This window comes from Hyaena hyaena, unplaced genomic scaffold (genome assembly GCF_003009895.1).
Source record: "Hyaena hyaena isolate Hyena2069 unplaced genomic scaffold, ASM300989v1 scaffold_160, whole genome shotgun sequence".
NCBI classification, from domain to species: domain Eukaryota; kingdom Metazoa; phylum Chordata; class Mammalia; order Carnivora; family Hyaenidae; genus Hyaena; species Hyaena hyaena.
Window position 1 is genome coordinate 1615073 of NW_024080793.1, and position 24681 is coordinate 1639753.

Genomic DNA, 24681 nt, shown 5'->3' on the forward strand with positions numbered 1-24681 from the left:
CATTCAAAGGAAAGATAAAGCTGTACAATGATCAGTAATGCACTCATCATGAAAAATGAGGGTTAAACAAAACTGTCAAAAGGACTAAAATACAACAGCGATAGTCACTTGGGTGTTTGAACTCAGTAATGATGAAACACTGATTATTTAAAAAAAAATTTTTTTTTAAGTAAATACTGACACCTAGTGTCCATTTAATAGATTTTACTGTCTTAGAATGATTGTAGTTAACTAAACTTGAGCTTCATAAGCAATCAAGGCAATCAGTTAAAAGATACCTGTACCTCTACCTTAGGCTAGCATATCTTTACCTTTCTCAGTGTTATTTTTTTTTTTAATTATTATATACCTATTATGTGCCAAGCCTATGCAAAACACTTTAAAATGCATTATCTCCTTTAATCCTCATAAGAACCTTGTGAGGCAGAAATTACTATTTTAGGAATGAGGAAAGTGAAACTTTGACAGGTTAAATAATTTGCCCAAAGTTATGGAGTGGGTCAAAAGCGGAACTGGGATTTGTTTCCAAAATCCATGTTCTAACCACTATTGTTATAGTGTTTACTCAAATAATATTCCTACAATCATTTCAACACAGAATCCCAAGAATGTCTTCATTTCAATAAATCATTTTTTTAAAGTTTATTTATTTTGAGAGGAGGGAAGGGAGAGAGAGAGAGAGAGAGAGAGAGAGAACCAGCAGGGGAGGGGCAGAGAGAGAGGGGGACAGAAGATCTGAAGCAGGCTCCACGCTGACAGCAGAGAGCCCGATGGGCTCAAACTCATACACTGTGAGATCATGGCCTAAGCCAAAGTCAGATGCTAAACTGACTGAGCCACCCAGGTACCCATCAATAAGTCATTTTTAATTTCTAAACTTACACCTCTGAGATGGCAATCTGAACATAGGGGTAAAGTGAGTTATAAACGGAATATGAAAATAATAAGCAAAATAAGCAAATAAAACTTGATTAGAATACCCAAATCTAATCAAGGTGAACAGGGACGCATAATATGAATATAACTTTAAAGAAGCTGTGGCCTAATCAAGATACTGCATTATGCCTGAAGAAGTAACATGTTAATGAAAAAGGGATGATATGAATCTAAAGAAGAAAAATCCAAAGATTCAGAATCAAGCAGTGTCATCATTACCATGGCCTGGGAAGTAAAAATTAACAGACACATCATCTGGTCACTACAGAAATGTCCTCTGTTATCAGGTACTAGTAGCTTATCAGGTCTTTCCATAGACTAGTTGAATCGTGCATTAAAATTACTATTTTCTGACTACTATTTTCAGCCTTACAAATACCTTCACCCTAGAAGAAGGTACAATGGATGGTGGACCTGAATATTCTGGTCACCAAAAATGTCTATCTTTCATAATAAATTAGCAAACTGTCATCTGGTGTACATATCACCTTGAAGTTTGACTTGTCAACATCAGTTCTCACACCCCCCACATAATCTGGCCATTTCTGAAAAACAAATTCCAGTACCTGGACTGAAAAATTAAGGATCAGACCCTGAGAAGTAGTGACCACATCAATATACTACTCCTCCATCTCCCAACTGTATGGCTATCAAGATGACCTTTCCATCTTCATTAACAACCTCTCTATTGTTGCTGTGATGCCAGAAACTAGCTATCTGATTCTAAAGCTTTTATAACCTTCATATATACTAAAGCAATTTGCCTCGAAGTGAATGTTTTTCTAAGTCCCTATTTCTGGGAATCTTTTGTCATCTCAATCAACCAAAGTCGTACAAACAGGCAGCTCCAACAAAGTCATAATCAATAGAAAATGTTTAATAACATTCTTTCTATATAAATTCTTTCTACCCACAGTTCCTAAAAGCAAAAAAAAACAAGAAAAGTGGTAATATTACAACTGTAAGATTTTCATTATTTGCCTATAAAATTTGTTAAGTTTGTTTCATTTTTTTTAAAGATCCTATTCTGTATTGGCAAGACTGACCTAGGCATTCTCATATATTACTGGAAGGAAGGAGTACACATTTGAGCAATCTTCCTGAAATGCAATCTGGTAATAAATAGCAAGTCCTTTTTTATGTTTGCAGCTCTTTAACCCAGAATTTTTCTTGCTCCCTAACAGTACTAATTTTAAATAGAACAAAGTTTTACTTAAGAAAGATGTTTATCACAAGCAAAGTATCTAGCAACAGGAAAAGGATTAAAATATTATGATAAATTCATAAGCCAGAATATTATGCAGTCATAAAAAAGTGAAACCTACAAATAATTTTAATATCATAAGAAAATATGTACATAATGTAAACTTAAAAATACAAAAACATATTGAGGTGCCTGGGTGGTTCAGTTGGTTAAACATCTGACTTCGGCTCAGGTCATGATCTCACAGTTTGTGAGATCACATCGGTCTCTGTGCTGACAGCTCAGAGCCTAGAACCCGCTCTGGATTCTGTGTCTCCCTCCCTCTCTGCCTCTCCCCTGCTCAAGCTCTCTCCCCCTCTCCCTCTAAATTAAATAAACATTAATAAAATTTTTAATAATACAAAATATAATATGATAGAAACTGTATAAAAACAGGTGTAGAAGATGAAGGAATATATCACTGGATGATAGGGCTGTGAATGCTTTCAACTTTATTCTTTAAACTTTTCAGCATTTTTCAACAGTTCTAAGTGATTTCTAAAATTAATGTTAATGACAATGACTATATGGATACTTACTAGTTTGTCTGCCTGGTCACCTTTTTCACTGAGGACAGTCCATCACCCTGCCCACTCTTAGCCATTTATATAATCTGACACAGACCATACTTCAGGTGGCCAACTGTAAGTTGGGCTGGTGAAAGCTACTAACCCCAAATGGTCCATAAGTCCTTTCCTAGAAATTTGGAATTGGAAGTGAAAGAGAATAAATCTCCTATAACCTGTATTTAAGTTTGGGATCTATAGGATCAGTGTCTTCCACCTACCATTATGAAAGAGAAGCAAAGAAAGTGAATCGTTCAGGGAGAAAAACGAAGTTGATACCACAATATAGCAATTAGATATTGAAAAATTACAGATACTATTCCAGACCTTGTCCAGGCTTGGCTTCCAACCTATTTTAGAATTTATAAGGCATCCTGTTTCCTCATGATAAAGTTTTTTTTTTTTTTAATGTTTCCCATTTATTTTTGAGAGAGGCAGACAGAGTGAGAGTGGGGCAGGGGCAGAGAGAGAGTTAGACACAGAATCCTAAGCAGGCTCCAGGCCCAGAGCTGTCAGCACAGTGCCTGACATGGGGCCAAATCCACAAACTGCAAGATCATGACCTGAGCCAAAGGTTAGCCAACTGAGCCACCCAGGCGGCCCAATAGTCTTCTTTTTAAATTAAACTAGCTTGATTTTGATTGCTTGTGGCCAAATAACACTTACTATCTATAGTATTTGGTGGCCAGTTCAGGGAAGTTAGAGGGCCAATCAGGTTCTGAACAATTCCAGGCTATTCCAAAGTCGCTGCTTTCAAACCTTAGACCTGACACAAGGCTATCCTCTACCACTCTAGTCCCTGGGATTTTCAAGCTAACAACTTGAATTACAATGAATCAGTCAACAAATATGATAAATAAATGTTCATTCTGTAGAGTTAATTTATTCTCTTAAAGGGAAGTATCTCTGAATTGCAAAGAACAAACAAACAAAATATGTCATCATAAGTCAACCTAATTTTCCTTAGGAAAAGAGGTAAGTCACTAGAATTGTTAAGAAAAACATTTTCTTCCCATACAGCAATCTTGCCAGAATGTGGATGAAGAAGGCTGGTGAAGAATGATTCCCACAGATACCCTCAACAAATGTGTTCTGGTCCCTTAGAGAGAACTAACATTTACTGAGTGCCTATAATCTCCTAAGCATCATACTAAACAAATTACATAATTCACTTTAACCATTAAAACTACTGTAAGACATGAATTACTATTCTCATTTTACAGATATAAAACTGAGATTCAGAGAGGTTAAACAGCTTGCTCAAAGATACACAGTTACTAAAACAGAGGGAAAAATTCAAACTCCAAATTCATGTTCTCTAAACTATGCTATGAAATTTCTCACAGTTAAAAAAACATTTCTTGAATCCTTATCATAAGAGACAGAATAGGATAACAGTAAAACAAAACCAAAAACTGAGGGAGCCCAAAAATAAAAATAGCGACAAACAACATACTCATCAAAAATACTCTAAATTTAAACTTTCGGTTTTTACATTATTGTAATTATATAGTATATAATATATATAATTATGTATAATTATATGATTTCTTTTATAATATCTAGAGAAAAAACAGAATATAAGTTTTGATATATAATACAATCTAGATATATCAGAAAAAAACGGAAAGGGCAATCTAAATGTTCCCAAATAGGGGATTGTGTTTGATAAATTATAGAAAATCATCACAAGCAAAATCAAAAAAATACCATCACATGGGGGGAAAATAAACTGGAAAACTACCCATCTTATTAAAAAGGACCACTTCCTCTAATATGTAAAGGGTACCTACAAACCACTAAGAAAAGGATTGTTGAAAAAGAAAAATGCCCGTAAGATCTAAACAGCCAGAAAAGGAAATATAAATGGGTTTCAACAGCACACGCAATAAAAGAAATGCAATTAAAACTGTATTGAGACAGCATTTTTCATTCCAGATTGGCAAAGATCAAAAAGCCCTAACAGTACTGATTGGGTATGGTTATAGGGAAGCTGGTACTCATACACTTCTGTGAGCGTAAATTTATACAGCCTCTATGAAAGGCAATTTGGCAACAGCTAACAAAACTGTAATATATCCTTTGATCCATCAAATTACATTTACAAGAAATTATGCAAGTATCTCCCATGTATATGAAACATCTTCATACAAGCATAATTAGTGCAGTAGTGTTTGTAAAATATCAGAAACCTAAAAGTCCACCAATAGGGACATTGGATAAAATAAATTCATCCATACATAGTGTATTACACATCCAAAATAAGGAAGAAATTCCTTATGTACAGTTATGGAACAATCTCAGAAATATCTCAAAGAAAAAAGCAAGGTGGAAAATAATGTGTAGAGTACGGAAAAGAGTATGTATACTCATTTGCTGGCACTCCATAAATTATCTTAGAAGGATACCCTGGAAGCTAGTAATATAGGTTGACTTGAGGGAAGGGACCTGGTTGGCTGGGGAAGGGGATAGGTGACAGACTTTTCATTGACAGCTTTTTGAATTCTGGGCCATGTGAATATTATTACCTATTCAAAAATTTAACTATTTAGAAATAATAAAATTTTAAAACACAAAGTATAAATTATGGTACATCCATATAATAATGTTTTCAATTATACTTAATAAATCAGAAAAGATTTAAGATTCATTATTAAGTGCAGAAAAGAAATAAACCTTATACAGGAAAGTCTTCATTTTGTAGAAAAATTAAGATGTTAAAATGCACAGAAATAATGATTGCCTCTTGGTGCTAAGATTATGGATAATTTTTTTTTCTTCTTTACATTCTCCTGTACTTTCCTAATTTTTCATAGTGAGCATGTGTTACTTTAAAAATCAGGAAAATAGACCACAAAAAGAACAAATAGCTATAATTCTTGTTTAATCTGTGAGTAAATCATCCTTAATTACAGCATCACTGACCCTTACCTGACCATGACTGGCTGATGGTTCTTCCTCCAACAAAAGTTTGTCTTTCAAGCTTTTAACTGGGTTTCCTTGGAAATCCTTGGTTTTTGAGTGCCAGACAGATGCCCTAGACTCCTGCCTCTCCTCTTTGTCTTCATCTCCCATATCTTCTGAGATGCCTTCATTTTTTTCACTAGCCTGATCTCCTTGGCCACATTCATTCTGGATCAGAGAAGGAGGTCTAGGTAACACTGGTTCCCCAAACCCTTTTTTTTTTAAGAGCTGCCTCTGAGCCATTTTTAGGCTCTTTTGATAAACCTCCAACTGGCAGAGAATGACCTGGGTGTACTGGTTAGGGTCTACTCCAGCAGGGCAGAATGGAATACCCCAGAAGTAGTGTACAGTGCCCCCAACATCCTGGAGACCTTTGGTATCTGCTGAGGTAGGCAGACAGTGCCTAGATGTGTCCCCCCTACCCTGGGCAGCTTTGTGAAAAGCACAACCCCTCCCAGTACTTCCCTGTGGCTTCCCACACTGTGTGTGCTCAGCCAAGTGGCCAATACATCTGTCAAAACATTTAACGTTCTCATTCTCAAACACTGGCTGGCTTGACTGATCCCAGCTTCCTGAGCTGCCAAAGACCGGCTCCTCTTCAGTGTTTTCAGTGTGGTCCCAAGGCTCCTCTCTTTCCTCAGCCTCGTTTCCCTGACTGATATGTGAGCCTTTAAACAGTGATGGAGGTACCAGCTGCCATATGCCTGTAGGTATTTGAGAAAAAGTAGGGCTAAGGACAAACTGTTCTTTATTAAGAGGGCTTGGTAAGTTATCACTTATCAAGAATTACATACTGTGGGTAAAAGGCTCTTCTTTGTGTTTAACCAAATGTTGACTTCCTTGGTCATAAAAAGTATGCTGGATATTAGTGAAATCTCAACTACTTTCAGATTTAACCTCTTTAATACCACCAAAGGGACTTGGGGCATTTCTGTATATCTACTCTCAGCATGAAATCCCTGAGATATAGTTATACTTGATGAGTGGAAGGAGTCAGAACAGGGAGACATGCCTTCAGTGGTCCCAGAGTCTGTGGTTTTCTCTTGGTGGGACTGTGAAGATGGTCCAGTTGCCAGAGGTCGAGATCTGGTAGCAGAAGCATCAGAAGGCCGGCAACTCTGAAACAAGTGATCCCACACCAGACCAGGTTTGTCATTAAAATAGCTATACATGAAGGGTCACAGGAAGGACAAAATAGGGAGGCCACTGTCCCTAAGAGATTCTCCTTTCCAAAACACAGATGCTCACTTCAAATGACTTCCACAAAATGTACTGAGTGCCTACTATGTGCAAAATGCTATACGAGATCACTATATAAACCCTTTTCTAATATAGAGACATGAATGACATAAAGGATGGCTCAGGACCTGCCACTGGCAAACAACCTTCACATTTAAAATAATTTCGACTATACATATTCAGATACCAATTTAACATTATTTGAAAAAAATTTTAATTGCTCATTCTTTCCATAACCCACCTCTAGTTTCTCACTGCCTTTGCTCTTCTGCCAAAACAGGGGAGAGAAGCAACTTATCTTGCTCCCTTTTGGTTTCTTGGGAGTTGGTAACTCTTTTCAGAAGCTGTCAACTACTATGGTCCTCTTAAACCAAATACTGAAAATTTGTGGGGTGTAAGAAACTCTTTCATATGAAATTAACAAAACGCTACAAACTGGATTCACCAACAATTCAAAAAACATTGTAAAATTATTATGGGAAATATCTGTTAGTTGAAAACCCTATGAACTACTACAGCTGGTTCCTAATATAACTGTAATACTGCAGAAGTAAAAACAAACAAACAAACTTCTGATCAACCCCCCTCAACAAACTTTTCAAACATAGTGTATTTACATTCAGGCTTTCTGCAATGGCTTTCCTCAAGAGTGCCTCTTCTTCTTCCTCCTGGCTGTTCATCTCCCTAGCTTCCTGCTCACTCATTTTGAGAGCCAGAGCAAACTGTTCTTCTTCTGTCATTTCTGTAAGAGGGTAAGAAAAAAAGAGGAAAGGAACAGCACAAACACTGAATAAGCATGGAAGCAAGAGACAGAAAATATTAAACTTTCCAAGTGAAAACACTACAGACCACTTAGTACAATTTTATAATCTTATAAATGAGGAAAGACCTAAAAGGTAAAGTGCTGGCCAAGAAAAATAGCAATTGTTTCAGTAAATATCCTGGATTAACTAGACTGTAAACTCCCATAAAGGCAGCGTTTTTACTTATTTTGTTCACTGCTGCATAAAAGAGTACCTGGCACCTGATAGAAACTCAACAAATATTTGGCAAATGAATGAAAAAATTTAAAAAATGGGCTCCCATTCCAGGGCTTTTTGCTCCATATCATATTGCTTTGTGCTCAACACTTAACCAGAAGAATTTTAGTCTTCAAAATCCTCTGATTTACCCAGTAGAAAAGAACATTCCTAGTGACCAGAATGTAATCTCCAAACACATATTTCCCATAAAAGCAACTAGGGTATCTCTGAGAAAGGTCCCATGGCTAATTCCAAAGGTAGAGGGCTAATTCCACATCTGGAGCATAAAATGTAAAAAATGAGCTAGAATATCTGTCATGAGCAAGGTATCTATCAGACATTACTAGGGTCATATCAAAAAAACTTAATAGCCAACTTTTAAGTTGGCCAAAAATTGAACAACTGGACAAAAAAGTGTACTGGAATATCAATAAGAAAAATGAATGCAGTGAACTAAGCTATTAAATGTGTTTAAATCTATGAGTTCATAATGACACTCAGAAAATAAAGTATCAATTCTAACCAAATTACAGATTTGACCAGCACAGTCCCACTCAAAATCCCAACAAGATTATTTAACGCAACATAAGAGAAAATTCAGAAATAGACCCATATATTGATTTTCAACAAGAACAGGTTTTTCAACAAATATGCTAGAACTGTATATCCATAAAAAAATTATCCTCAACCTTCACTCATACTATATACAAAAATTAACTCAAAAATGGATCACATAACTAAATATAAAAGCTAAAACTATAAAAATTCTAGAAGAAAACCTAAGTGAAAATCTTTGTAATCTTGGGGTAGTCAAAGAATGCTTATACAAGACCTACAAAGAAAAAAGCATAAAAGGAAAAAAAAAAAAGACCAAATAAAAATTTAAATCTTAAGAAAATAAAACAGTAAGCCACAAAATAGGAGCACATATTTACCACACACACACACACACACACACACACACAGTCTGATAGGGGCGCCTGGGTAGCTCACTTGGTCAAGCATCCAACTCTTGATTTCTACTCAGGTCATCATCTAACGGTTGTGAGATCCAGCCCCACGTGGAGCTCTGTGCTGAGCACAGAGCCTACTTAACGACCCTCTCTCTCTCTCTCTCTCTTTCTCCCCCTCTGTCCCTCTCCCCTACTCGTGCACTTTCCCTCTCTCTAAAATAAAATAAAATAAAATAAAATAAAATAAAATAAAATAAAATAAGTAAAATCTGATAAAGAACTTATATCCAAAATATACCAAAAATTCCTACAATTTAATAAAACAAGCAATCCAAGTTTTAAAATAATAAGCAAGGATTCTAAACAAACACTTCACAAAGGAAAAAGAATGACCAATAAGCACATGAAAAGATCATTAGTCATCAGGAAAATGCAAATTAAAATGAGAGTACTATATGCCACTAGAATAGCTAAAATGAAAAAGGCTGGCAATCCTATCAAAATCACTAAATCATTTAAAAATTTTTGATTACATCTTTTATGTTCAATTTAAGGGAACCTAGAACCGTATAATGCATAACAGATAAATCTGAGTTCTCTGAAATACTCTGCTTTTCAAAACACCCCATTCCCTAAAGGTTCTGGAGAGATGAGGCTTTGCTGCATTAACTGATGTATTCTCCAGATTCTGCCTTCCTGCTACACCATTAGAACAATTACTTTAATGTAGTAACACAGTATGATTCTGTTTTCTAGTACACAGGAACTCCAGAGGCAGATTGCCTGAGTTTAAATCTTGATTTTACTTCTTTAGTGTCTAGATTTCAGCAGGTTATTTATCCTGTATATCTGGACACTGGTGCTGGTCTTTGATAATCTCCCTCCCTACTTTTACTTTGCTTCTTTTAATCTGCTGGGGACATGCATGTAGGGTAAATAAATACACTCTTGATTTTAGGGATTCTCATGTAAATACCATGATTCTGCAATACTTGTTTTAGGTCACACATACATAAACTTGTGCAATAATATTTAAGGCTGTTATGAGAATTAATTTAATACATGTAAAACGCTTAGAATAGTGCTTGGCACATAACCAAGTATCCAATAACTGTTTATTATTAATTAATAATTAAATTATGTATTGTCATTATGTATCAAAGAAATCCAAAACTTCAACTTAGATTATCTATCAGTCATTTTACGTATATTTTACTGGCAGCATACAACCACATAATTTGACAAAGCCACCATTACATATTTAATTTAACCACAATCAGAAATTAGTTACTGTCATTCACTAGTACTCTTATTTTCATATAGCAACCATGATCTGAGACTAAAATCCAATAAACATCACTGTTGACTAGGATTCATTTTACCTGACCTCTTGCCTACATAAGAACCCAACCATTAGAAGAAAGGGAAAAACAAACTTCTTCCTGGGAGCATACACCTTTAAGGAAAATATGAGCAAGTGTCAATCTTAGAATCTCCAAATGAATGGACCTGCCCAGCTTATCAAATGATTCTGCTGAGCTAAACACACAGTAGTGCACAATTTATAAAGCTGATTATGCTGATCATAATTTATGATGATTAACTTCTCCCAACATTCAGGTTAGCCTCCCACTGAGAAGTACAAACAGGTTGTTAACAATCCAGATCACAAAATTAGACAGTACATATCAAGAGAACCTGTGTAATTCTGAGGTATTTGAAATGGCTGAAAGGGAACATTTCATATAAAAGAAAACAAACAAATAAATTGTTTTCCCACCCAAATCTTTTCCTAAGAACTTTCTTTCCCAAAGAAGATATAGCTCTGCAACTGTGGTAAGGCTAAAATACCTACATATTGCCAGTTACAGTGCAAATCTGTAAAACACTTCTGAAAGGTAGCATGTAACCCCTTTAGATGTGCATTCTCAAACAAAGTGATACAACTTCTAGGAGTTGACCCTAGGTAGTCACTGAAGAGAAGAGGAATGCACAAAAAGATGTCCACTACACTATCATCTATAAGAGCACTGACTTAAAAAAAGGCAATGGTTAAGTAAACTATGGCATGTTAACTCAAGAAACTCAGATGTTGTTATCAAAATGCTAATCACAAAGACATATAAAAATGATAAACTGTATAAAAGCCAAGTGAAAATATAATGTAGACAACACAACCAATTTCTTGTTCCACATGTAAGGAGCTTGAAAGTTGCCATTCTCTCCTAACAAGAAGTAAAAAGACTAAAAAATCAACAACTCTTCTTGGATCCATGAAAGGGGAGAACACAGGGCAAACCACTGCCCCCAAGATGAAGAGATGGACAGGGGAATACAGGGAGCCATGGTTTATCAGAGCAGAGATTCAATAGGAGAAACTGTCAAAGAAATCAGTGCCATGCTAGAAAACTATAAACTATAATTGACAAATTACTGGAGGCTCAGTGCCTAGAAGTCTGAGCATTAAAAACCCCATGGGAACTCAGTCATAACCACCCTACCCCAAAATTTGTGAATTTTCCCTCCAAGAGCTCAGCTAGGTTCTCACAATAAAAAGAGCAGAAATTTCCTCCTGAGCATCCTACAGAGGGACAGAAAAAGGAAATAATTTGAAATATGCCAGAGTACTCTCTGTGTGAAACACTTATGAAGTTCACAGTCCAGAGGCACTGACTCACTGAAAGACTGAGACCTAACCATAGAACTACAGAATACTTTCCCATGGTACACCTGGGTGGCTCAGTCAGTTAAGTATCTGACTCTTGATTTTGGATCAAGTCATGATCTCACTGTTTGTGAGTCTGAGCCCCACATGGGGCTGTGTGCTGACAGCGCAGAGTCAGCCTGGAATGCTCTCTCCCTCTCTCTGACTTTCCCCTGCTCTCTCTCTCAAAATAAATCAATAACCTTTAAAAAATATGTTACAGAATACTTTCCCTACCTCCATTCCTTAACTACATGTTACCAAAGACCTATTCATAATAGTTTCTTTCCACCCAGTACATCGTGTCCAGCTATCAAGAAAAAATTACAGGGGCGCCTGGGTAGCTCAGTCAGTTGAGCATCTAACTCTTGACTGTGGCTCAGGTCATGATCCCAGAGTCATGAGATCAAGCCCCATGTCAGGCTCTGCACTGAGCATGGAGCCTGCTTAAGATTCTCTCTCTCTCTTCCCCCTGCCCCTTGCCCCTCAACTGCATGTGTGCTCTCTTTCCAAAATTAAAAAAAAAAAACAAACGTTTAAATACAAGGCATAATAAAAGGCATAAAAACAGAATTTGAAGAGATACGGTAACCATTGGAACCAGACATGGCAGCATACTAGAATTATCAGACTGGGAATTTCAAACAACTATGATTAATATACTAAAGACTCTTAGTATAGACCCCTTAGTATATTAGAGAGCATGCACGTAGAAAGCCTACAAGGACAGACGGACAACATAAATAAAGAGATGGAAATCCTAAGAAAAAACAAAAAAAAAATTGCTAGAGATCAAAAACACTATAACAGGGGCACCTGGGTGGCTCTGTCAGTTAAACATCCAACTCTTGATTTCAGCTCAGGTCAAGATCTCAGGGTTGTGAGATCAAGCCCTGTGTCAGACTCCACGCTGGGTGCAAAGTCTGCTCAAAATTCTTTCTCTTTCCCTCTCCCTCTCCCTGCCTCCCAACCCCTGCTTGTGTGCATGCATGCTCTCTCTCTAAAAACAGCAACAGCAACAACAACACTAAGAGAAATGAAGAATGTCTTTGATGGGCTTATTAGCAAACTGAACACAACTGAGCACACATGAGAGAAATTTCCAATACTATGAGGAGAACAAAGACTGAAAAGAATGAACTAGAATATATCTAAAAACTGTGAGCCAATAACAAAAGTAGTAATAAACACATAATGGAATTACCATAAGAAGAAAGACAGAAAAGAGCAAAAGAAACATGTGAAACAGAAATGACTCAGAATCTCCCCAAATTAATTTCAGATACCAACACACAGATCTAAGAAGCTCAACCCACCCCCCCAACACACAACCCACCCTAAACCTAGGTATATCATTTTCAAACTATAGAAAATCTAAGACAAAGAAAAAATCCTGAAAGAAGCCAAAGGGAGGAAAAAAGAAAAAAACCTTACCTATACAGAACTAAAGATAAGAATGACATCTGACTTCTCCATGCAAGCAGAAAGAGAGTAGAATGCAGAATCCATGCAAGCAAAGAGAGAGCAGAGTGTTGAGGGGGGAAAACCACCTATACACAATTCTGTACCCTATATTCCTCAAAAGTGAAAGAGAAATAAAGACTTTCTTAGACAAACAAAAATGGAGGGACTCTGTTGACAGTAGACCTGCCTTGCAAGAAATGTTGAAAGAAGTTCCTCAAACATAGGTCAGAAACTCAGATATATATAAATAAAGTAAGAGTATCAAAGAAGGAATAAATGAAGGGGCGCCTGAGTGGCTTAGTCGGTTAAGCATCAGACTTTCGCTTAGGTCATGATCTTGCGGCTCGTGGGTTCGAGCCCCGCGTTAGGCTCTGTGCTGACTGCCAGCTCAGAGCCTGGAGCTTATTTCAGAGTCTGTGTCTCCCTGTCTCTCTGACCCTCCCCTGCTCACGCTGCCCCTCTCTCTCTCTCCTAGAAATAAATAAAAATATTTAAAAAAAAAAGAAGAAGGAATAAATGAAGGTAGAATAGAAATTTTTATTTTTCTCATTCTTAATCTAAGAGAAAACAGTTTGCTCAAAATGTTAATAGTAATAATGTATTTGACTATGTATGCTTACATATGTTATTTTTATATATGCTTCTATATTTGTGAAATAAATGACAACAATGATACAAGGAATGAGAAGAATTAGTATGATTTTGTTATTATGAAATACACACAATACTCATGAAGCATTACAGTGTTACTTAGTTTTATTAAAATTTTAAAATTTATTTATTTATTTTGAGACACAGGGAGAGTGAGTGGGGAAGGGGCAGAGAGAAAGACAGAGAGAAAATCCCAAGAAGGTTCTGTGCTGTCAGCACTGAGCCCAACACAGGACTCAAACTCACAAACAGTGAGATCATGACCTGAAAAGAAACCAAGAGGCAATAGCTTAATCAACTGAGCCACCCAGGTGCTCCATTTGTTTTTATTTTAAATGTTTATTTACTGGGGCACTTGGGTGGCTCAATCAGGTAAGTGTCCAACTTAGACTCAGGTCTTGATCTCACAGTTCCGGAGTTCAAGCCCGACGTTGAGATCTGTGCTGACCGCTAAGAGCCTAGAGTCTGCTTCAGATTCTGTGTGTGTGTCTCTCTCTCAAAAAAATTAAATTAGGAAACTAATTTGACCATAAACTATTTGTAAAATAAATAAATAACAAAAAAAAATTAAATGTTTATTTATTTTTCTTGAGTGAGTGAGCACACACATGCAAGCAGGGGAGGAACACCAAGAGACAGAGAGAGAGAGAATGAACCCCAAGCAAGCTCCATGCTCAGCTTGAAGACAGAGGTGGGGCTCTATCTCAGGACCTTGAGATCACATGGCTAGATCATAACCTGAGCCAATTTCAAGAGTCAGTTGTTCAACCAACTGAGCCACCCAGGTGCCCCACATTATAGCATTGTTTGAAAATGGACTTGGATTAGTTGTAAATGTATATGGCAAACGCTAGGGCAACCACTACAAACTGTAAAAAAAAAAAAAAAAAAAAAAAAAAGTCGGGGGGGCTCAGTCGGTTCAGTATCTGACTCATGATTTCAGTTTAGGTCATGATCCCAGGGTCATGGAATCGAGTCACCTTACTGAGCTCACTGGAGCCTGCTTGAGATTCTCTCTCCTTCTCCCTCTGCCCTCTCCCCCACTCATGCTTGCTCTCTCTCTAAAACAAATAAATAAAAATGTAAAAGAGAATTCTAACTGAAATTTAAGAAAGGAGAGAAAATGAAATCATATAAAATGCTCAGTTAAAACCACAAAAGGCAGAAACAGAGTAGAAGACAAAAATGAGAAGAGGAGGAACAAAAACAGAAAACAGTAACACGTAAGATAGATGTTAATCCAGCTACATAAATAATCACATTGGGAGCACCTGGCTGGCTCAGTTGGAGGAGCATGTGACTTTTTTTTTTAAATTTTTTAATGTTTATTTTCGAGAGAGACAGAGAGCGAGCAGGGTAGGGCAGACAGAGAGGGAGACACAGAATCTGAAGCAGAGAGGGAGAAGAGAATCTGAGCTGTCAGCACAGAGCCCAACATGGGGCTTGAACTCACAAACCGCAAGATCATGACCTGAGCTGAAGCTGGACACTTAACCAACTGAGCCACCCAGGCGCCCCCATGTGACTCCTGATCTAGGGGTTGAGTTCAGGACTCACACTGGGTATAGAGATTACTTAAATAAGTAAAATTTTTAAAAATAATGAATTAATTAATCACTTTGAGCACCAAAGACTAAATGTACAAATTAAAAGAGACTGTCAGAGTGGATCAAAAACACCACCAAACTCTACGTTGTCCATAAATAACCCACTTTAATTGTTTTTTTAAGATTTTAAGTAATCTCCACACCCAATGTGGGGCTCAAACTCACAACCTTGAGATGAAGAGTCACATGCTCCACTGACTGAACCAGCCAGGTGCCCTAAAAACCCACTTTAAATACAAAGATAGTTATAGGTTAAAAGTAAAAGCTTAAAAGTAAATAGATGGTACAGCATAGGGAATATAGTCAATAATATTGTAATAATGTTATATGGTAACAGATGGTGACTACACTTATTGTGGTAAGCACTGAATAATGTAAAGAATTGTTGAATCAATATATTGTACACTTAAAACTAATATAAGACTGTATGTTAATTATACTTCAATAAACAAAACAAACAACAAAATGAAGGATAAAAATCATGATCTCAAAAGATGAAGAAAAAGCACTTGACAAAATTCAATATCCATTCATAATAAAAACTTACAACAAAGTGAGTTTAGAGGGAAAATATTTCAGCATAATAAAAACCATATATGAAAAAAGCAAATGGGAAAATTTACCATAGTAACACTAATCAAAAAAGAGTAGGAGTAACTACAATAATTTCAACAGAGCAAACTTCAGAGCAAGGAAGGTTATCAGGTAAAAGAAGGGCATTACATAATGATAAAGAGGTCAGTTCTTTAGGACAACATAACAATCCTTAACATGTAAATGCCTAGCAATGTCACCATGTGAGGCAAAAACTGATAGAACTGCAAGGAGAAATACATGAATCCACTATCATATTTTAAAACTTCAACATCCCTCTATCAGAAGTGGACTGATTCAACAGACAGAAAAGCAGGAAGGATATAATTGAATTTAACACCATTAATCAAATGGACATAACTGAACCTATAGATTATTTCAACCAATAACAAGAACATACATACCCTTTTCAAGTTCACATACAAGATTCACCAAGACAGACCACATTCTGGGCCATAAAACACCCCTTAACAAATTTAAATAAAAATTGGGCAATGTCTGCTCTTAGATCACAATGAAATTAAGCTAGATATCACTAATAGAAAGATAACTAGAAAATCCAAAAACTCATGGAGATTAAACAACACATTTTTTTAATTTTTATTTTGAGAGAGACAGAGAGACAGCAAGAGAGAACATAAGCAGAGGAGAGGCAGAGAGAGGAAGAGAGAGAGAATCCCAAACAGGCTCCGCAGTGTGGCTCAATAGATTAAGCATCCAACTTTGACTTACGTCATGATCTCACTGTTCACGAGTTGGAGCCCCACATTGGGCTCTTCGTTGACAGTGAGGCCTGCTTGGGATTCTCTCTCTCTCCCTTTTAAAATAAATAAATAGGGGCGCCTGGGTGGCTTAGTCGGTTGAGCGTCTGACTTTTGCTTAGGTCATGATTTCGCGGTTCGTGGGTTCGGGCCCCGCGTCGGGCTCTGTGCTGACTGCCAGCTCAGAGCCTGGAGCCTGTTTCAGTCTGTGACTCCCTCTCTCTCTGACCCTCCCCTGCTCACGCTGTCTCTCTCTCTCCTAGAAATAAATAAAAATATTAAAAATAATAATTTAAAATTTTTAAAATAAAATAAAATAAATAAGCTTACACACACACACAAAGAGATACTACTATACACCTATTAGAATGAGCAAATTCTGGAACACTGAAACATCAAATGCTTGTGAGGATATGCAATAGGAATTCTCATTCACTCATGATGGGAATGCAAAATGGTATAGCCACTTTGGAAGACAGTTTGGCGATTTCTTATAAAACTAAACATACTCTTACCATAAAATCCAGCAATCATACTCCTTGGTTATTTACCCAGAAGAGATAACACATAAATGCACACAGATGTTTACAGAAGCTTTATTCTTAACTGTTAAAAACTTGGAAGCAATCAAAATGACCTTCAGTAGGTAAATGAATAAATAAACAATGCTATATTCAGACAATGAAATATTATTCGGCAGTAAAAAGAAATGATCTACCAAAGCATGAAAAGATGCAGAAGAACCTTAAATGTGTATTACTAAGTGAAAGAACCAACCTGAAAAGTCTTCATACTGTATGAAGTCTTCATACTGTATGATTCCAACTTACATGGAGACAGTGAAATGACCAGTGATTACAAGAGATTGGCAGCAGGAGAAATAAATAGGGAGGGTACAAAGGATTTTTAGGGCAATGAAAATATATGATGATATCATTATGACAGATAGATGTCATTACATATTTGTCAAAACCCACAGAATGTACAACACCAAAAGTGAACCCAATGTCAACTATGGACTTAGGGTGATTATAATATGTCAAAGTATGTTCTATCTGTCCTCAATTCTGCTCTAAAAAAATATAGCCTTAATAAAACAAAATTAGGAATTTTCATAGGTTGATTAAATAAAGACTACAAATCACAGATCCAAAAAGAATATTAAAAATATATATATTCCAGGATGCCTGGGTCAGTTAGGCATCCGACTCTTGATCTCAGCTCAGGTCTTGATCTCAGGGTCGTGAGTTCAAGCCCCACGTTGGGCTGCATGCTGGGAGTGAAGCCTACATACACCCTATATTGAAGGCGGTCACCAAAAAAAGACAGCTTACATACAAAAGAACAAAGGTAAGAAGTCTCATCATCTTCTCGTCAAAAACTCAGCAGCCAGAAAACAATGGAGTGACATTCTGAAAATGCTGGGGAAAAAATATCTGTCAAACCAGAATTCTATAAACAAAGGAAATATTCTTCAAAAATGAGTAAGATTCTATATGCCACTTTCAGTAGGGAGAACTAGGCAGAACATCAACAAGGAAATAGAAAATTTAAACAACACTATAACCTAACTAGACCAAACATAGATCTATTCAACACTCCAGTCAACTAGGCCAAACAGGTATCTACAGAACACTACTCCCCCTGAAGGGAGAGTATACATTTTCCTTAAGTGTATGTAGAATATTCTCCAGGACACATCATATGATAGCAATAAAATAGCCTTCAATAAACATAAAAGGATAAAAAACATACAAAGTATGTTTTCCAACCACATGAGTAAAATTAGTGATAATAGAAAGAAGTAATCTGAGGAACTGACAAATACCCGGAATTAAACAAAACACCTTAAACTAACCAATGGGTCAAAGAAGAAACCAAAAGAGTAGTAGAAAATATCCTGGGGGGTGCATGGCTGGCTCAGGTAGTAGAGCACATGACTCTTTTTTTTTCTGTTTATTTATTTATTTTGAGAGAGGGAGAGCAAGTGCATGCACACAAGAGTGAGGGAGAGGCAGAGAGAGATGGAGAGAGAATCCCAAGCAGGCTCTACACTATCAGGGCAGAACCTGACGCAGGGTTTTAACTCACAAATCATGAGATCATGACCTGAGACAAATCAAGAGTTGGAATCAACTGACTGAGCCACCCAGGCATCCAGCAAGTCTTGACCTCAGGGTTGTAAGTTCAAACCCCACACTGGGTATAGAGATTACTTAAAAATAAAATCTAAAAAAAAAAAAATACTTAAGAGATGAATGAAAATAAAATATGTCTTCAAAACTTATAGGATGCAGCTAAAGTAGTACTTAAAAGGAAATTTACAACAATATACGGCCTATATTAAAAAAATCTTGAATCAATAATCTAAACTTCCAACTTAAGACACAGGGAAAAAAAAAAGAGCAAACTAAACCTAAAAGAATACAGAAGAAATCAATAGAAAATAGAAAAACAGGAAAGTTGATAAGAGAATAGTTTTTGAAAACAACAAAATTGACAAACTTTGGGTTAGATTGAGCAGGGGGAGAAAAAAGATGACTCAAACAACTAAAAGCAGGAATGAGAGTGGAGACATTCCTAACAATCTTAAAAAAGTAATAAAAAGGACAATAAAGGAATACTATGAGAAAAATTATATGTCAATAAATTGCTAACTTAGAGGAAATGCACAAATTCCTAAAATGACAAAAACTACCAACACTGACTCAAGAAGTCACAGAAAAATCTGAATAAAAACCACAACTGGTAAGAGACTGAATCAGTAATCAAAACCTAACCATTAAGAAAAAAAAAAGCCCACAAAAAACACCTATCCACTAAGAAAGGCCTAGGCCCAGATGGCTTCACTGGTGAATTCTGCCACTTAAAAAAAATTAACAACAACTTTTCAAAAACTAAAGGAGGAACCAAAATGCAACTCATTCCCTGAGGCCAATATTAACCTGACACCAAATCCAGACAAAGACATGACCAGAAAACTATAGACTAGCATCTCTTATGAAATGTAGATGCAATAAATTCTCAACATAATACCAGCAAAACAAACCCAGCCACGTATAAAAAGTATTCTATACTATTACCAAGTAGACTTTATCCCAGGAATGCAAAGTTAGTTTAACATAAGAAAATCAATTAATATACCAAATCAATGAAATTTTTAAAAGACAAAACCCAAATAAATCATTTTAATAGACACAGAAAAAACATTTGACAAAATTCAACCTTTTCCATGATAAAAACATTTTTCAATGACTAAAATAGTATGTTTTATGTGAATCTTATAATTAAAAAATTTAATGAGAAAAGGATATGAAAAGACTTTTCTCCAAAGAAAATATACTAATGGCCAATAAACACATGAAAAGATAATCAACACCATTAGTCATTAGAGAAATGTACACCAAAACCACAATGAGATCATTTCATACCCACTGGGGTATCTATAATTTAATAAATAAATAAATAAATAAATAAATAAAAAGGAAAATAAATGCTGGCAAGTATGTGAAGGAATACACTCATACAACACTGGCGGAAATGTAAAACAGATAGGCATTTTAGAAAACAGTCTGGAAGTTTCTCAAATAATTAAATATTGAGTTACTGTATGACCCAGGAATTCCACTCCTCGGTATACAACCAACAGAAATGAAAGCATGTGTCCACACAAAAATTTGCAAATAAATGTTAACAGCAACTTCAGTCATAATAGCCAAAGTGTAGAAACAATCTAAATGTCCATCAAATGATGAATGACTGAAAATGTGGAATAGCAATAAAATGGCATATTACTTAGCAATAAAGGAATGAAGTACTGATTATGCCAAAACATGGCTGAAAACATTAAGCTAAGTGAAAGAAGCCAGTCACAAAAGACACATATTATATAATTTCATTTACATGGAATGTCCAAAATAGGCAAATCTATGGAAACAGAAAGTAAATTAGTGGTTGCTGAGGGTTGAGGGAGATAAAGGCTTTGAGTGACTGTTAAGTGCATGAGGTTTCTTTTGGGTCTGATGAAAATGTTTTAGAATTATACTGTGGCAACAGTTGCACAACACTGTTAATATACTAAAAACCATTTTATACTTTAAATAATGAAGCTGGACGCCTGGGTGGCTCAGTCAGTTAAGCGACCAACTCCATTTCAGCCCACATCATGATCTCATGGTTTGTGGAATCAAGCCCCACATTGGCCCTGTGCTAACAGTGCAGAGCCTGCTTGGGGTTCTCTCTCTCTCCCTCTATCATACACACACTCTCTCTCTCTCTCTCAAAATAAATAAACATTTTAAAAGTAATAATAAATAATCAAGGTATTATAAGATGAATGAATTGTATGGTACATGAGTTGTATCTCAATAGTTCCCATTAAAATGAAGAAATAAAGACTTTCTCAAACAAAATCAGATTAATTGATTGGCAACCAGTCTACATTACAAAAAGTGATTTAAAAAAAGCTTTCCAGCTTCCAGCAGAAAGAAAATGAAACTGCCCAGAAACTAGACTCTACACAAAGAAATAAATAGCCCTTGAGATGGCACAGAAAAGACAGATCATTGTCATGATCTCACAATTACCGAGTTCAAGCCGTGCATTGGGCTCTGTGCTGACAGCTCGGAGCCTAGAGCCTGCTTCAGAGAGATTCAGAGAGACAGAGAGAGAGAGAGAGAGAGAGAGAGAGAGAGAGAGTGTGTGTGTGTGTGTGTCTGCCCCTCCCCTACTCACATTCTGTCACTCTCTCAAAATTAGACATTAAAAAAATTTTTTTTCATTAAAAAAAGGCTCTCAAATGATAAGACTTTAATTCAGCAACATCAATAATTATATTAAATGTAACTGTAAAACAATAAACTATATTAAAAATAGAAAAAAATAAATGTAACTGTAAAAGACAATTAAAAGACAAAAGTTGTCAGAATACATTAAACAGATAAAAAGGATTGTCCAACCAGATAAAAAAAACATGACACAACTAAATTAAAAAAGTAAAATCCAATTTGACTGTAAAGATCCAGAATAGCCAAACAGGCAACTATTAACAGTCCACCAATGATGACATAAACTTAACCATCAACTGATAAAGGTTATCACATCTCAAAAAATAACTATTATCAATTTTCAATACTGAAAATAACTTGAGTACATTCTAACCTGGTGACAAGCTACTTCTAGACATAATGCAATGATTTCACAACACTGAATTGTTTGCGGTCAATTTTACAAGGCTAAGAATTCTACCCTAAATGACTGAAATTCAAATTAACAGTGAAATAAAGCCTTGTTTATTTTCAATCAACTTTTGTAATAATTTCAACTAGTTTTCAGATCTTTTGAAAAATTCACTGAAATGAACACTTCACATTAAAACGCCAAAAATAATAATGAAATAACTTCACAATGGAGTACAAAATCAGAGAGGGAAAGCAAAACCTACAGCAAAAAATTTTTGTGATATTGTGACTTGTACTAATAAATATATGTTTGATCTTTGTTCCTGGCATAGAGCTCCTAAAACCCTTGGAATTTCTTGAGTGAAAAGAACAATAAAGGTTATCTTTTGTTATTCATAACAATCCCTTTGGAGCATCTGGATGGGTCAGTCTGTTGAGCTCAGCTCATGATCTCACCACTCATGAGTTCAAGCCCCGCATCGGGCTCTGTGCTGACAGCTCAGAGCCTGGAGTCTGCTTTGGATTCTGTGTCTCCCTCTCTTTGCCCCACTCCTGCTCCCACTCTATCTCTCTCTCAAAATAAATAAACATTAAAAAATTTTTTAAAAAAAATAACAATCCCTTTTAACCATACCTGAGTTAATGCATTTACTTTCGGAAAGCCTGGTCAGGGAACCAACCAGGGTATCAGAGGACTGAACTTTCACCCCTGTCTCCTAACCTTGAGGGAAGGGAAAGGGGCTGGCTGGAAGTTGAATCAATCACCAATGGCCAATTATTTAATCACTCATGCCTGCATAATGAAGCCTCCATAAAAATCTATAAACTACAGGCTTTGGAGAGCTTCTAGGTTGGTGGAGATACTGGAAAGGTGATACACCTAGAGAGGACATGCAAGCTCTGCAGACCTTCCCTCATATCTTGCCCTCTATATCTCTTCCATCTACCTGTTCCTGAGTTACATCCTTTACAATAAACCAGTCACCTGGTAAGTAAATGGCTTCCCCGAGTACTGTGAGCCATTCTAGAAAATTAATCAAACCCAAGAAGGTGGTCAAACGAACCGCTTGATAGTCAGTCAGTCATATGCACAGGTAATGACCTGGACTTGCAGTTGCTTTCAAAAGTGGAGGCAGCCCTGTGGGATCTGACACTATCTCCAGGCAGGCAGTGTCAGAACTGGTTAAACTGAGATACCAGGTGGCTCAATCTGTTGAGCATCTGACTTCGGCTCAGGTCATGATCTCGCGGTTAGTGGGTTCAAGCCTCGTGTCGGGCTCTGTGCTGACAGCTCAGAGCCTGGAGCCTACTTCGGATTCTGTGTCTCCCTCTCTCTCTGTATGCCCGTTCCCCACTTGTGCTCTATCTCTCTCTCTCAAAAATAAATAAAAAACTTAAATTAAAAAAAAATTAAACTGAGATACCAGACAGAGTCTGACTGAAAACTGGAGAATTGTTTGGTGTGGGGGAAAACCCCCAACATGTGTGATGACCACAATGAAGTGTTAAGAGTAGAGGAAGCACACAGAAGAGTGTTTCCCTTACAATTTTAATGAATGTTAAAAGGAAAACCCACAGGCCCAAAATGCTGTCACTTGTACCAGACCAAGTCACCAAACCGGGGCTTAATATCTAAACTAACTACAGTTTCAAATTCCCCCATAAATGTAAGTCTTAACCTGTCAATCAGGAATTTACTGATTAAGCAGCAATGAGATAATCTATCACATAAACTCTCTCCATCACCCAAAGGAAAATGACATAATCCACCTAATAAGACCTCTGTCCTTAACAGCAAGACAAAATGATCTTGCCTGAAACAATCCTTTTTTTGCTTTGCTATTAATTTTCTTGCCCCATCCCCCTTTCTATAAAAAGCTTCCATTTCAAACAGCTCCTCAGAGCATTCCTCTCTTTGCTAGACGGAATGTTGCTTGACTCATGAATCATTTAATAAAGCCAATTAGATCTTGAAATTTACTTGGTTGAACTTTGTTTAACATGATAAAAATAGTACCATTATAATAGGTACCATTATTTGAGCCACTGTTATATCTGTATTTTACTGGTAGAAAAAAGAGGGAAAAAAAAGAAAGAAAACAGAGGTAGTCTGAAAGCACTAATTTGTAAAGACTATACACTAAGGGCTGAAGCAAGGATTCAAATCCAAGTATGGGTAACTCTGAAGTTCACATTTTTAATTTCAACTCTCTACCCATAATAAGTCAACAATATAAGCTGTAGGTAATGGTGAATACTGAAAATCTGGAAAGAATCCAGAATAAATAGGAGGCACATACATCCTTAATCAGAGAAATCTCTTCCTAATGAAGAAACTAGTATCAATTCTACTGCAACTTTCAAAGCATTCTCAACACAAAAATGAAGACATACGTGCAATTTTTCTTTTGGCCAAACACTTTGTTCTATTCGACTGTTTTGTCTTCATTTTCTGCAATCCATTCTCTTCCTTTGGTTCCTGTTGCAAAACAATAAATATCATCAGGGTGGCTACCATTACAAGTAGTACTCTTTCCACATCTTCTACAACTAAGAGAGGCCACTGAACCTCTGAAGAATCAGAGGCTATTGTAAATGTTCACAGAAAACATCAGAAATATGGGGCGCCTGGGTGGCTTAGTCGGTTAAGCGTCCGACTTTCCGACTTTCGCTTAGGTCATGATCTCGCGGTTTGTGGGTTCGAGCCCCGCGTCGGGCTCTGTGCTGACTGCCAGCTCGGAGCCTGGAGCCTGTTTCAGTCTGTGACTCCATCTCTCTCTGACCCTCCCCTGCTCAC

The 24681-nt window shown here is 36.6% G+C and overlaps 1 protein-coding gene across 8 annotated transcripts in view; it reads right to left on the bottom strand.

Annotated features, from left to right (window-relative positions):
- The window catches only part of UIMC1 (ubiquitin interaction motif containing 1), a 141910-nt gene that overhangs the window by 50774 nt on the left and 66455 nt on the right, over nucleotides 1–24681 (bottom strand). For 6 of the 8 annotated variants that reach the window (XM_039239795.1, XM_039239796.1, XM_039239797.1 and 3 more), the window contains 4 exons: nucleotides 24279–24363; nucleotides 7566–7690; nucleotides 6722–6827; nucleotides 5677–6413 (listed from right to left, as the gene is read on the bottom strand). In XM_039239795.1, the coding sequence (XP_039095726.1) occupies nucleotides 5677–6413; nucleotides 6722–6827; nucleotides 7566–7690; nucleotides 24279–24363 (1053 nt within the window). The remainder of the gene's footprint in view (nucleotides 1–5676; nucleotides 6414–6721; nucleotides 6828–7565; nucleotides 7691–24278; nucleotides 24364–24681) is intronic. The other 2 variants (XM_039239802.1, XM_039239803.1) reach the window with 2 other exon arrangements.